Source organism: Lissotriton helveticus, chromosome 7 (assembly GCF_964261635.1).
Source record: "Lissotriton helveticus chromosome 7, aLisHel1.1, whole genome shotgun sequence".
NCBI lineage: Eukaryota > Metazoa > Chordata > Amphibia > Caudata > Salamandridae > Lissotriton > Lissotriton helveticus.
The window spans coordinates 630029708-630044151 of NC_136068.1; the positions used below are offsets into that span (position 1 = coordinate 630029708).

Genomic DNA, 14444 nt, shown 5'->3' on the forward strand with positions numbered 1-14444 from the left:
TGACGTTCGTTACCTCCTGTGTCCACATTCCATTACTGGAAAAGATTATACCCAAGTAGCAGAACTTCTCAACCGTTAAAATTTTTTGATCATCTATATAAAAGGGTTTCGTTTTTCCTGCTCTGTGGCCACAGATCAAAGCATATGTTTCAGTATTATTAATCTGCAGCTTTCTGCCCGTAATAAAATCTGTGAACTTATCCATTAATCTCTGGAGGCCTAATGGTGTCCTTGAGAGGAGGACCGCGTCGTCTGCGTATAACAGCACCGGTACATCCTGGCCCTCCACCTGTGGTGCATCACATTTAACCACATCGATGCTCGATGAGTTCCAGCCCTGTGCTGGAATATGCAAAAACCCATTATTCATGACGAGCTGGGCTCGTCATGAGCGTGCTGGGAGGCTACTGCATGACGAGCCCAGCTCGTCATGAGTGTGGAAGGGGTTAACCATTTTAAGTTCAGCATCAATAGCGTTAATAATTTCATATGGCAAGGTCACACTGGCAAAAACACTGATGGTGTTGCGTAAAGGGTACTGATTTCCATTTGTTGTGGTCCAAGATGACAGACTACCTTTGTATTCCCAGAAAGAAAGAACAACCATCGTTTTTCAGAAGTACCTATTTGTTATTGAGCAGAATTAAAACAGAGGTCTCTTTTTCAGACTCCTGGCCTATTGCATACATTTGCTTCCTCTGTCCATCTTAGACTGCTGCCTTAGAGCACCATCTGACTCTTCATTCGGGACAAAGTTGAGAGACAAAGTTGTGAAATATTCCCCCCCCCCTGCCCCCTAGAGAGATTCTGGGCTTTTGGTCCAGGTACCTTTAAGCAGCTAACCTTCAAGGAAAATCACTTTAAGCCACCTTTCTTGTCAGTCGTGATGACAATCAAACAACTGTTCTCAGGATGGGTGGCGAACCTATTTGCTGGCCTGTAATTCAATTAGTGTAAAGCACGCTTTGCAGGTGGCTTCATTCATTGTGGTTAGACAATTGTTGTACTCAACTTCCTTCTTCTCCCTTGTTCAGGGACAAATTGTCTGTATACTTGGATAAACCAGCTATGATCTTTTTGAAGCAGCAGGAGACAGACTAATTCCCTCTGCTAGCTCACCGTTGAGCTGCTAAACTGGGCACCAGGTACTGCAAAACGACATTTTCTATAGGCTTTCACTCCGGAGGAGAACATATGCAGGCAGACCATGGTTCTTACGGTAGCAGATGAATCAGTTGATCCTTTGACCAATCTTCTGCAAATGGAGATTTCCTGAACTAGACCTATTCACAACCATAAATAACAACCAAACCCATCCATTTACCTTTTGTAAGGGAGTGTTTGGAAATGTGCGTTATGTGGATCGCCATGAAAACTCCTGTGTAGTTTTCAACCAACACCACTAGTTCAGAAGTTTGAAGATAATCCTCATAGCTCCCTCATCTAGTTTAGTAATACTTAGTTTTCCAAACTGATTATGCTGTCTAGCAACAACTTTTTGATGCTTCTCAAAATTATTTATCTCTTGGTTCAGTAGACGGAAACTGGTTCTCCATTGTTTCCTATCTTTATTTGTATTAACACTGGACAGTAATGTTTGCATCCGTACAAATTCCACTGGGCCTGCACATAACAGCTAATAGTTTTGCTATTGCCACTGATCTCTTGAGCATCGCCAAATCCATTTCCAGCTGACCTAGATGTATTGACTTTGCTGACTACCTTAGATGAGTCATGAACCCTGCTAGACCATATTTAATAGCGCTTGAGGCCATTTCCTCCTGATATATTGGGAATGTAGAAGACTTCTCTAGCTACATCATTCTGTCAGACACCTTGCTGCACTATGGGATTTCAATTAAGTCCTTGTCTCTTGCACTTGCCATCTGGAGTTCCTACCTCTTCACCTTATTGGCCTGACACTTTTCTCTAGCCCTTTATTTAAACCTGTAATCACTGCTGCATCAGGTCCTCATTACATGTCGCCTTGAGAGAACTCTCTGGTGTTAAATTGACTTCTAAAGCCAAACCTTCCTCTTTGAGGCTTCTGTGTTGCTCCAGCCGGACGTTGTAAGACATACACTGTGGCTAGTCGTACAATGCCTGGGACTAGTTACAGGACATCAGACTAAACCGATCTCGGTCTACCACACACTATTTCCTTTTCTACATTATTGAGCCCATGCTGCCAGTCTGTTGGTGAGTCCATTCCATCTATAGAGCATAGTCACAGTAGTGCCATCCAAGTACAGATGGAGCCTTCCGCTGTTGGGACCACTCCATAAGTGCTCTCTATAATAAATCTAAATCTGATGCATACTTCACCAAAACATATTGAAGGTATTCTTCTTTGCCTCAAAGGCTTTCTTTCAGTGGTTAGGTCCAAGGTTGTAATGATACAAATCTCTTCTGCATCAGGGATTGGGATGTTCATTTCTCGCAGTTCTGCTAGCTGTGGATGGATTTATGAACCTTTTCAAGGATCTATTCTTCCTTGACTCTCGTGTTGCAGGTGTACTCTGCATTGGAGCAGACAGCTTGCCTTCCTGCCTAGGCTCAGACAGTCCTTTCTGATGTTTGAGGCCTGGGGTGACCACAGACAGATGCATTTGCAACACGTGTGAACATGGAACGTTCCAACGTTGCTTCCTTGGTGGGCAGATGTACTTGATTCCCTCCTGGATAGTTACATGCTGGACTGGTCAGCATGTGTATTATTCCACCCCCCTCCTCATTCCAGTGGTCATTCATTGTTTTAAGGAGGGCACTGGTTTTCTGACTTCCTGATAGTGTTCCTTTTGGTATTCTAATAATCTGAGGCGTGAATCCACCCATGGACAACTTTTGGATGCTCCTTGCGTCCGTACCGTTACTTCACTGGAGCAAAATCTTTACCAAAGGGGCCTCTCCGCTGATAACTGATTCTGGTGGTCACTATACAATCCAATCATCCAGTCCCACTACAGGAGGAAGTCATTGAGGTTTTGCCATTGTGTCTTTTGCAAGCGAACATTTGTGAGCTGTATTTGGAGGCACACAGAAATATGCAAGGGGAATCGTTTCTCTCAACAAGCCCATCAAAGTCATCCAATGGGCAGGCTCTATTTTTTCACCCCAATGAGATTGCATATGGTTAATGGACTAGATTCAGTTCCTGCGATGCTTGGTGCATAAGCCGATCTGAAAGAGAGACGTTAGTGATAGATTCCTTACCTTAGAATATCCCCAGGCGTCAGACTGGATCCGGAAGTTTTTCTTAGCAGTACCCCTGCGCGTCAGTAAGTGGCGTCCTGCGGGTCCGCGTCCGTCACTGGCATCGGCAGCGCCGAGATGACATCACAGAGAGTACTTAGGTGCCACCGATGCGCGCTGACGTCAGTTCTTTCTTTTTCCGCGCCAGCAAGCGCAGATCCGGATTAAGCAAGTACCATAGTCACTTTTTGACTACTCTTTTTGAGACTTTTGTCTCCACTTTTATCTCCTGGTGCACGTAGAGATGCCCGCCTTCAAATCTCGTGGGACGTGCCGCCGAAATATGTTGGTGGCGGACCCCCACAATGTGTGCCTCTACTGCCTGGAGTCAGATCACGACGCCCAGGCCTGCCGGGACTGTCGAGCCATGGCCCGAAAGCCTTGCGGGAGCGGCATCGGAAATTGCTGGAGGTTCAGAATTCGTCACACCGCCATCTGGGTCCAGGGGTCGTTCCCTCGACTGCTCGCGGGACCGGAGACGTCGCTCCTCGGGCTCCAATTCTTCGCCTTCGGAATCCGGTAAGCGACGCCATAAAAAGAAGTCGTAAGCGTGTTCGCCCTCCAACGTGCCCTTGTCGCTCCTCGGAGGTGGACGACGGGGACAGGAGCTCTGCCCCTGTGGCTCCTCCAGAGCCTGGGTCCGTCGGCGACTCCCAAACAGATGCTAGAGTTCCTTGCTGCCATGGACCGCCTTTTTAGGACCCGGGCACCAGCTGGCACGCCTTCGGGCCCCGTGGTCCCGTGTCCAGATCCTGCTGGTCCGGCGGCTCCTCCACCGGCGCCACAGGATCCTATGCTGCCCGACGCCACGAGGTGCAACGCTGCTGGCTCCGGTGCCACCCTCTGCTCCACCCCCGGCGATGCACTGGGTGCCGTTTATCCCACCCCTGCCCCCGTTCCTGGACCATTTTGTCCCGGCCTGGAATCCGATTTGGGAGGCGGCTCCGGCCCGGCCCCGGCCATTGCTGTTTTTGGCGCCGTTCCCGACGCCGTTTGTCCCTGCTCTGGCGTTGCCGCCGTGACCGGCTCCCTCTACGCCAGAGCTGGACAACTACTGGGACGGGTTCGAGGCCCCTATTGCCCAGCAATGTGACTCCGAGCATGATTGGGTGGACGACCTGAAAGACGCGGGCGAACTCGATGTGTCTTCTGACCAGGGGTTTGCCTCTCCTCCGCCTACTATGGAGGAGGGTGCTTCCTACACCGGTTGTGCTCCGTCGTGCTGCGGAGACTCTCAATCTCGACCTCGCTACAGTGGCCCTCAAAACTAACCTCCTTACAGAGGTGCTCCAGACGGCGTCTGCATCGTCAGAGCCGCTGCTCCCTTTCAATGAGGCCCTTACCGAAATCCTTTTGGGCACTAGATTGCGGCCGGCCACGGGGGTGCCGGTGGATAAAAATTTTGCCAGGCTTCATCGCCCGGCGCCTGATGATCCAGCCTTCCTCACCACTTGCCCTACGCCTGAGAGCCTGGTCATTCAAGCATCTACGTCGCAGAGTGCCTTTCCCACGGCTCCACCGGATAAGAACTCTTAAGAGTCTGGAACAATTTGGTAAGAGGTTGTTCTCATCGGCCAGCTTAGGGCTGCGGTTGGTTAACACCGCCTGTTTGTTTGGCCGTTACTCTCACGCAGTGTGGGATTCGGTTACTCATGTGTTGCCTCAGTGTTCTGAGGAGGTCCAGGCTGTCCTTTCCCAAGCGATTGCTGAAGGGAAGGATGCTGCTAAGTTTGCCATCAGGTGTGGTTTGGACACCGCTGAGTCGTTGGGCAGGGTAATTTCCACGACTGTGGCGTTGCGGCGCCCCGCCTGGTTGCGTTCAACTGGGTTCTCGCCCGATGTCCAGAGCTCGCTCATGGACATGCCCTTTGATGGCTCCCACCTGTTTGGCGTTAAAGCCGACAATGCACTGGAGTTCTTTAAGGACTCACGTTCTACGGCCAAGTCCTTGGGCCTTTCTATGAAGAACCCTGCCACTCCTGGGTTTCGTTCCTTTCGTGGCCAGGGCAGGGGCACCCAGGCACGCTCCTCCAGCAAGCCTGTGCAGAACCAGCCTCAGTGCGGTCGCAGCCGTGGCTTCCGCAGGGGCGGGTTTGGGAACCAGCGAGCGGGTCAGTCCACCTCTACCCCCGCTGCTTCTGCCTCCAAGCCTTCCTAGTCCGAGCTTCAGAGAGCACCCACGCCAATGGATGGCAGGGTCCGCCACCACCTCCACCACTGGCGCGAGATTACATCCGACAAGTGGGTGCTCTAGATAATCTGCAAAGGTTACTCCCTTCCTCTTCAGTCCTCCCCTCCAGCCATGCCGCCTCGGTGCCACAGCATGTCGGGGATCATTTGAACCATCTCTGACAGGAAGTTACAGCACTCATGGCCAAGGGGGCCATCAAGTACGTTCCGGAGCAGGAAGTAGGGATTGGTTGTTGTTCCCACTACTTTCTGGTCCCCAAGAAGGACAAGGGGGGACTACACCCCATCTTGGACCTCTAGGACGGAGAATTTCAAAATGCTGATTCTGGCTCAGGTCCTTTCTGCCATCGACCCTGGAGACTGGATGGTAGCATTGGACTTGCAGGACGCTTATTTTCACATTCCTGTCTTGCCTGCCCACCGGCGCTACCTGCGGTTCACGGTAGGCCAGGAGCATTCTCAGTTTGCCGTGCTCCCCTTCGGCCTCACCAGTGCCCCTCGGGTGTTCACGGAGGTGATGGCGGTGGTCGCAGCTCACCTGCGCAGGTCAGGGGTGTGAGTCTTCCCCTACCTCGATGACTGGTTGTTAAAGGCGGGCTCGCTCCAGGCAATCGTCAACGGGCGACCTCCTGCATTTGCTGGGGTTCTCCATCAACATGCCGAAGTCGCACCTGAGTCCCTCTCAGAAGCTCCCCTTCATCGGAGCAGTTCTGGATTTAACTCTGTTTCTGGTTTATCCTCCTGAGCAGCGAGCCCGGGATATTCAGGCTATGATTCAGACCTTTCAGCCTCTATCCCGGGTTTCGGTCAGGATGACCCTCCGGCTTTTGGGCCTGATGTCCTCCTGCATCCTGCTGGTGACACATGCCAGATGGCATATGTGGGCTCTGCAGTGGGACTCGAAGTTTCAGTGGGCACAACATCAGGGCAACCTGGCCGATCATGTTCAGATCTCTGAAGGTACTGCATGGCAATTGCAGTGGTGGCTCACGAATCGTGATTGGGTCGGTGGCAGATCCCTCTCCCTTCCCTAACCAGAGCACACTGTGGTGACGGATGCGTCCCTCCTGGGATGGGTGGGCCACTTGGGAGAGGCGGAGATCAGAGGCCTCTGGTCTCCGGCGGAGTCACGGCTCCAAATCAACCGTTTGGAGCTGCGGGCGATCCGACTTGCACTGAAGGCATTCCTCAACTCTGTTCGGGGGAGTGTGGTGCAGGTGTTCACGGACAACACCACCGCCATGTGGTATTGCAACAAACGGGGCGGGTGGGGTCCTGGACCCTATGTCAAGAGGCTCTGCACCTCTGGACATGGCTGGAACATCAGGGCATTACCTTGGTGGTTCAACACTTGGCAGGTTCTCTAAATGCCAGGGCAGATGAACTCAGCCGCCGGAGCATGATGTATCACGAATGGCTTCTGAACTCTGACGTGGCGCAAGGTCTCTTTCTGCAGTGGGAAGAGCCTTGGTTAGATCCGTTTGCCACCTAAGTGAACGTGCAATGTCTTCAGTTCTGGGTGTTGGAATTTCTAAGGCGGCACTCGCTCGGAGACGCTTTTCGTCGCGAGTGGAGTTGCGGTCTGTTGTACGTCTTTCCGCCTATACCACTTCTGCCCAGAGTGCTGAAGAAGATCAGGCGCGACTGGGCCAAAGTCATTCTTGTGGCTCCGGACTGGGCTCGAAGAGTATGGTATCCAGAGCTACTCAGTATGAGCGTCGACCCCCCTGATCCATCTGCCTCTTCAGGAGGATCTTCTGTCGCAGCAGCAGGGGACGGTTCTCCACCCGAACCTGTCCACCCTCCACCTCCATGCGTGGAGGTTGAGCGGCGACAGTTGACGGCTTTCTACCTTCCTCCCGAAGTCTGTAATGTCATTCTGGCAGCCAGGCGTCCCACCACTAAAATGGTATACGCCTGCAGGTGGAGCAAATTTGTGGCATGGTGCACAGCGAAGGCTGTGGATCCCCTTTCTGCCCCTCTTTGAGGTTCTTCTGTTTCTTCTGTCTTTGGAACAGCAGGGCTCTGCTTTGGGCACTATCAAATGTTATCTTTCTGCCATCTCCGCCTTTCTAAGGCTTTCTGATCAGCCTTCTCTTTTTAAGTCCCCGGTTGTTAACCGTTTCCTCAAAGGCATTACACACGTTTCCTCCCGTGCCCTTCATAATGCCTCAGTGGGATATGAATCTTGTCTTGACTTATTTGATGTGTGCTCCCTTTGAGCCCCTTCATAACTGTCCCTTACGTCTTCTCACCTTAAAGACGGCTTTCCTGGTAGCTATCACCTCTGCCAGAAGAGTGAGTGAGCTCCAGGCTCTTTCTTCCAAACCTCCTTTCCTTTCAGTTTATCCGGACAAGGTGGTTCAAAGGACCCGTCCTTCTTTCTTGACAAAGGTTGTCACGCCCTTCCACATCGGGTAGACCATCACTTTGCCCACCTTCTTTCCGCCTCCGCATCCTTCCAAGGAGGAGGAGAGGCTCCACTGTCTGGACCCAAAACGTGCGCTCGCATTCTCTCTGCAGCGTACCCAACAGTTCCGGGTGGATGATCAGCTCTTTGTTGGCTACGTGGGCGCCACAAAAGGTCGGGCTGTGCACAAAAGGACCATCTCCTGGTGGGTCGTTCTGTGCATCAAAGCATGTTACTCCTTGGCCAAGAAGTAGCCTCCTGTGGGGCTGCATGCCCATTCGACCAGGGCAACTGACGCCACTACTGCCTTGGGACGCAGCGTCCCCTTGCAGGACATTTGTCAGGCAGCTACGTGGGCCTTGTTGCACACGTTTACAAAGCACTACTGCCTGGACAGTCAGGTCCGGAGAGACGGCTTCTTTGGCCGTTCTGTGCTCTGTGACTTTCTGGTGTAATCCTGTTCGCATACCCACCTTCGGGGTTGGTATTGCTGGGGTATCTATTCTAAGGTAAGGAATCTATCACTAACGTGTCTCTTTCAGATGCACAAGTTACGACTATATCTGTAAGAGACATTAGTTAGTGATAGATTCCTTACCGCCCCACCCATCCGCCCCCGTTCTGTGGACTGATTACTAGGGTTAAGGTCATCCCTTTCAGGGCCCCAGTTTTATGCACCAATGGCCGGTATCTTGCATGGCACTGTGTTCCTGGCGCGGAAAGTTGTGTACAGAACTGACGTTAGCGCCCATGGGTGGCACCTAAGTACTCTCCGTGGCGTCATCTCGGCACTGACGACGCCAGTGATTGACGCGGAGCCGCAGGACGCCACCTAGTGACGCGAGGGGTACGGCTAAGCAAAATTTTCCGGATCCAGTCTGACGCCTGGGGATATTCTAAGGTAAGGAATCAATCACTAACTAATGTGTCTTACAGATATATTGTTACACAAGTAGTAACTTGTGCTTCAAGCTGATGACTTTGTGTGACATTATGCTGCTCTCATAACAATCACACTTCTTCTAGATGCACATTTGTTTTAAAGGCCTCCCATACGTCGGAGACCTTTCATTAGGTAGCACTCAAACACTTGCTCCCTTTTATTTAATCCCCCAAAAAGTCTGAATTCCATTTGAATAATGTGATTTACCAACTAATTTTCTCTCAGTACTCTCACAATGCATAATATAATCAGAAACTCTTCAATGAAATCTATACTGATTTCGGTACCTGAATACTTCTACTTTTTTGTCACATATACTGTTGCTGATGAAGGCATGGATGAAAAATAATCCTTACAGGGGATATCCCTAACATCGAATGGCCTTGGCACTAGAGGCATGCCAGTTTACGTTGCTTTCTTTTTGTGCTTCCGCCTGTTTTCTATTATCTTTCAGTCTAATGTCCTCACAGTTTGCTAATAGGAGACAAAGGACGCAGTAGCCAGATTGTTAGCTTTTATATACGCTCAGATACCTGCACAGGATAAGTAGACATGGAATCGCACTGCAAGGTTGTAAAGATGCAGTTTTCATTACCTCCACTAGATGGAAGGCTACCCACTGGTTTTTAGGTCTCGGCTAGCGCAGGCTGCACACATGTGCAGTCTCGCTAGCAAGATTTAATGACTTGGAGTAGCGAGGTTAAGCCCCGTCCCTCTTCTCCTTTGGCTAGCCTCCTAAACGGCGGCCAGCCATTGGAGAAGAGGTCCCAGTGACGTTCTTCTTTTGATCTAAGCCCCGTCCTTTTCGGATTGGGGGGAGTGTTTTTGACTTTCTTTCTACCTAGTGACGTTCTCAGTCAAAAACATGCGCCCAGTCTGAAAAGGACGGGGCTTACAGACAAAAGTGGTCCTGTAAAAGTGTAAGGCGTGTGCTTTACATTGTTGCGTTTTCTAGTTATCTTTCCTACTGGCTGCAAACATGCCGCTACCACCGGCAGCCGCGTGGACCTGAGGAGCCGTGGTGTTCAACAAGACCAGCTGCCCGTACTGCCACAAGGTGCACGGGGTCTGGCGGGAGAGGGGCCGGGGAACGGGTTACTTGCTGGGACACAGGCCGGTGTGGAGGGCCCCGGAGCGGGGCATGAACTTACTGCCGGTGTACCAAGGGAGGAGCGGACAGGAAGAGCAGGGAAGTCTGGGAAGTGCTCCTCAGGCCGGGGGCATGCGGCGCTCCTGCTCGTGACTGAAAGGCTCGTTGGCGGGTGACATTCCTGTCAGAGCTCAGGCCGTCTTCCCCGCCATTTGCACCCCCCCCTCTTCCTCCTCTGTTGATGTGCCCGACTGGTGAGTCTGAAGATCCTCGGCGGCAGTCACCATAGGCAGGCTGTCTTCCCCGCCATTTGCGCCCCCCACCCTCCTCCTCCTCTGTTAATGAGCCCGACTGGTGAGTCTGAAGACCCTCGCCCGCAGTCACCATAGACAGGCCCTCTTCCCTGCCATTTGCGCCCCCTCCTCCTCCTCTTGTTAATGTGCCCGACTGGTGAGTCTGAAGATCCTTGCCCGCAGTCACCATAGGCAGGCCGTCTTCCCCGCCATTTGCACCCCCCCTCCTCCTCTGTTAATGTGCCCGACTAGTGAGTCTGAAGATCCTCGCCCGCAGTCACCATAAGCAGGCCGTCTTCCCCGCCATTTGTGCCCCCCCTCCTCCTCTGTTAATGTGCCCGACTGGTGAGTCTGAAGATCCTCGCTCGCAGTCACCATAGGCAGGCCGTCTTCGCTGCCATTTGCGCCCCGCACCCTCCTCCTCCTCTGTTAATGTGCTCGACTGGTGAGTCTGAAGATCCTCGCCCGCTGTCACCATAGACAGGCCGTCTTTCTTCCATTTGCGCCCCCCTCCTCCTCCTCTGTTAATGTGCCCGACTGGTGAGTCTGAAGATCCTTGCCCGCAGTCAACATAGGCAGGCCGTCTTCCCCGCCATTTGCGCCCCCCCCTCCTCCTCTGTTAATGTGCCTGACTGGTGAGTCTAAAGATCCTCGCCCGCAATCACCATAGGGCCCCAGCCGTCCTCCTGTGTGTAGTTCTTGTGTAATCCTCTGCACTTTCCTGCTTAAGCGTGCCCTTTCGCCGCAAATCGTTACTCAATCCTTTCTTCCGTAGTTTGCGCCATGCCTAGTAGTATGTCACTCCCTCATCACACCTTCGGGTAATGTTCGCGCTATATACAATCGCATTCAATTATAATTAAATCCTACTTTAGAACGCGCCGCGAGTGGTCTAGGAAGAAGGAACCAGGGAAAGTGTACATCCCTAGGAACTAGGGAGCAGTCATGGGGTCACGGTATGTTGCTCTATGAACGATGTGCCGGGGACAGCGTTGCTGCCATAGGGAGTAGAGGGCAGTACAGCGTGCTTCTCCTTGAGTGGCTGCCAGATATAGCGTGCTAACCTAGAAGTCGGCGCTAGACGAAGAGGGCCTTCTCAGACGGAGGTGTCCAGGGAAATGAGCTCCTCTAGGAGGTAGGATTAATAACAAAGCTCGCCTGCTCTGTAAGGTGAAGCAGGCAGTGGATTAAGGGCTAGAGTGGCTGACGGTGACGCTGGGGAACCTGGTTCGAGTCTGGTGGGAGACTCAGGCATCCTGTGATTCTGGGCAAATCACTTAATATCCTTGTCCCTGCAAGAAAAATAATATACAAAAAAATGAATGTTTCCCTCTGTAGTGCAACTGGCGCTCGTGTAAAGCGCTCTGAAACTTTTGAGTTCACTCTATATAAAACTGCCAAAAAATAAATGAAATGTAGAGTAGCCAGCACTGCTGGGTGTGTGTGTGTGTGTGTGTGTGGCTCTGTGTGTGTGTGTGTGTGGCTCTGTGTGTGTGTGTGTGTGTGGCTCTGTGTGTGTGTGTGTGGCTCTGTGTGTGTGGCTCTGTGTGTGTGTGTGGCTCTGTGTGTGTGTGTGTGTGTGTGGCTCTGTGTATGTGTGGCTCTGTGTGTGTGTGTGGCTCTGTGTGCGTGTGTGGCACTCTGTGTGTGTGGCACTCTGTGTGTGTGGCGCTCTGTGTGTGTGGCTCTGTGTGTGTGTGTGTGTGTGTGGCTCTGTGTGTGTGTGTGTGTGTGTGGCTCTGTGTGTGTGTGTGTGTGTGTGGCTCTGTGTGTGTGTGTGTGTGTGTGGCTCTGTGTGTGTGTGGCTCTGTGTGTGTGTGGCCCTGTGTGTGTGTGGCCCTGTGTGTGTGTGGCCCTGTGTGTGTGTGGCCCTGTGTGTGTGTGGCCCTGTGTGTGTGTGGCCCTGTGTGTGTGTGGCCCTGTGTGTGTGTGGCCCTGTGTGTGTGTGGCCCTGTGTGTGTCTGGCTCTGTGTGTGTGTGGCTCTGTGTGTGTGTGGCTCTGTGTGTGTGTGGCTCTCTCTGTGTGTGTGTGTGTGTGTGTGTGTGTGTGTGCGTGGCTCTGTGTGCGTGGCTCTGTGTGCGTGGCTCTGTGTGTGTGTGTGTGGCTCTGTGTGTGTGGCTCTGTGTGTGTGAGACTGTGTGTGTGTGTGTGTGTGTGTGACTCTGTGTGTGTGACTCTGTGTGACTCTGTGTGTGTGTGTGACTGTGTGTGTGGCTCTGTGTGTGTGTGGCTCTGTGTGTGGCTCTGTGTGTGTGTGTGACTCTGTGTGTGGCTCTGTGTGTGTGTGGCTCTGTGTGTGTGTGTGGCTCTGTGTATGTGTGTGGCTCTGTGTATGTGTGTGGCTCTGTCTGTGGGTGCAAATGCAATAGGTCTCCTATTTGCGAGAAATTAAGCTATTGGGATTGTAAATGACAATGCCATTTATATATCTGTTTTCAAAACACATAAATAAAAAGTTGGTCATTTACAATGTCAATAGCTCTAACTTTTTCGAAGGCGAGACCATTGCATTGTAAATGCTTGTTATAAGAGACGGCCTCCAGATTGGGTGATACAGCCACCAGAAAGGTAGCTTTATATATTTTGCTCTTGATGCAAGTTTCGTTTCAAAGTGTAAAGGAGCGATACCATGATTCTCCCAAAGTAACATTTTAGCAACTGGGCTAGGTTTTCACATGTCTCATTCAACCTTCTCAGGAAGCAAATGTGGCACACCCTCAAAGCTGCTGTCAAAGCCTAATGGCACAACTGTGGTGTTGAACCCAAGTCTGATTGTAATTCTTTCAATGTCATCTGGTGCTGGGTTCAGAACTTGCCTTTAACCATGTACTGGGTATTTTGTGAAACTGTTTTAAACTAAATAAGGGGCAAGGAAGGATTAAAAATAACTTTCCGGGGTGCAGTAGCCACATTACAGGTAAGCAGCTGTTTCAATGTTGTGGTCCTTTGACCTTTTCCTGGTCTCTCGTCAGTTGCAGTAATACCACATCTTTAACACTTTCCCTCTCTTTGCCTTGTAGGACTGGGTGGATCAAGGCTACTTTGAGGAGGGTGTCTACTGCCGGAAGGTGCTGAACTCTGGTGGGCAGTTCTACAACTCCAGGCGCATTGACTTTGACCTGTACACGTGATGTGATCTTGCTGCCTGGGGGTGATGGGTGAAGTAGTCCCCTCAGCTCATCTTCATCGTGCCTGCTGCAAGGACAGTTCATCTAATTTTTCTTCCTTTCTGAGTCCCTCCTTTTCATCATCAGACAAAGTCTACACTTCCATTGGGAGGCAGAGCGGCAGAATACATGGACAGAACGAAGGATGAAACTACTACCAAGATGGACATAGGGGAGGGGCGATTACGCTCCAAAGAGCATGGGCTTGTATTGCTCTGTCCACCTGCCACACCATCTGAGCATAAATAAATGATGCAGAAATTGGGCTTTTGGCTTGCTTTTGGACTTGTGTTAGCAAGCTCTTGGTGAAGTAGGTCCTGGACAGTGTCTGGCAGAGGACCTCTTGGCCATTGCGCTTTTGGAGATGGCAAACACCCTCTTTCCCTCAAACCAAGAATTCTTTGCTGAGAGTTTTTGTGTGTTTCGTTTGTTTTTATTTAGTTTTTTCATGTAAACAGTCTAAAAACTTAAAAGACTTAAAACACTAATTCTCGAACCATCGCTGTGATTTTTCCTGTGGTGTATTGCCCCTTGAGAGTTGCATGGTGAATGATGAAAACTTAAAAAATATATCTTTTTATTGAGTTTTGACATCTGAAACACTACTGCTGTGGTAACCGCAAACAAAAAATGTATCTACAAATTAACCTTTGTTTAAAGGAGCCTGGTTCAGTCATTGTACCAACCTTTTCATTTCCTGAGACGCATATAAACAAACACCTGCATATGTAAATGTGAATATTATTTGGCAGGTGTACTCACCAGCAGGAAAATACATTGGAAAGACCGACTCTACTCCTTGACCCTAACATTCCCCGCACCTCAGTCCACACCCTCTGCCAGGGCTTCCCGAAAAGTCCCATAAGCCCATACAAACCGCCGCCTGCCATGGGCCACAGATTTTATTTAATTTTTGGGACATTCTCTTGCCTGGTACCCCTGTTTCTCGGCCCTTATGCACCATTTAATACTGGTCACTCATTCCTGCACTGTTGGGACCACAGCACTTCCCCATCTCCTGATTGGGTCATGCCGCGCCATCATCTGGCCCACATTACCAAAGAGGAGCACGTAGCGATTCAGAGTCTGGCCCCCTCA

At 51.0% G+C, this 14444-nt stretch overlaps 1 protein-coding gene across 5 annotated transcripts in view; it reads left to right on the plus strand.

The window, feature by feature from the left end:
• Positions 1–13834, plus strand: part of CD2BP2 (CD2 cytoplasmic tail binding protein 2) — a 117756-nt gene extending 103922 nt beyond the window's left edge. For all 5 annotated transcript variants that reach the window (XM_078652867.1, XM_078652868.1, XM_078652869.1 and 2 more), the window contains exon 7: positions 13200–13834. In XM_078652867.1, the coding sequence (XP_078508993.1) occupies positions 13200–13310 (111 nt within the window). In that variant the 3' untranslated portion in view covers positions 13311–13834. The remainder of the gene's footprint in view (positions 1–13199) is intronic.
• The last annotated feature ends 610 nt before the right edge of the window (positions 13835–14444 follow it).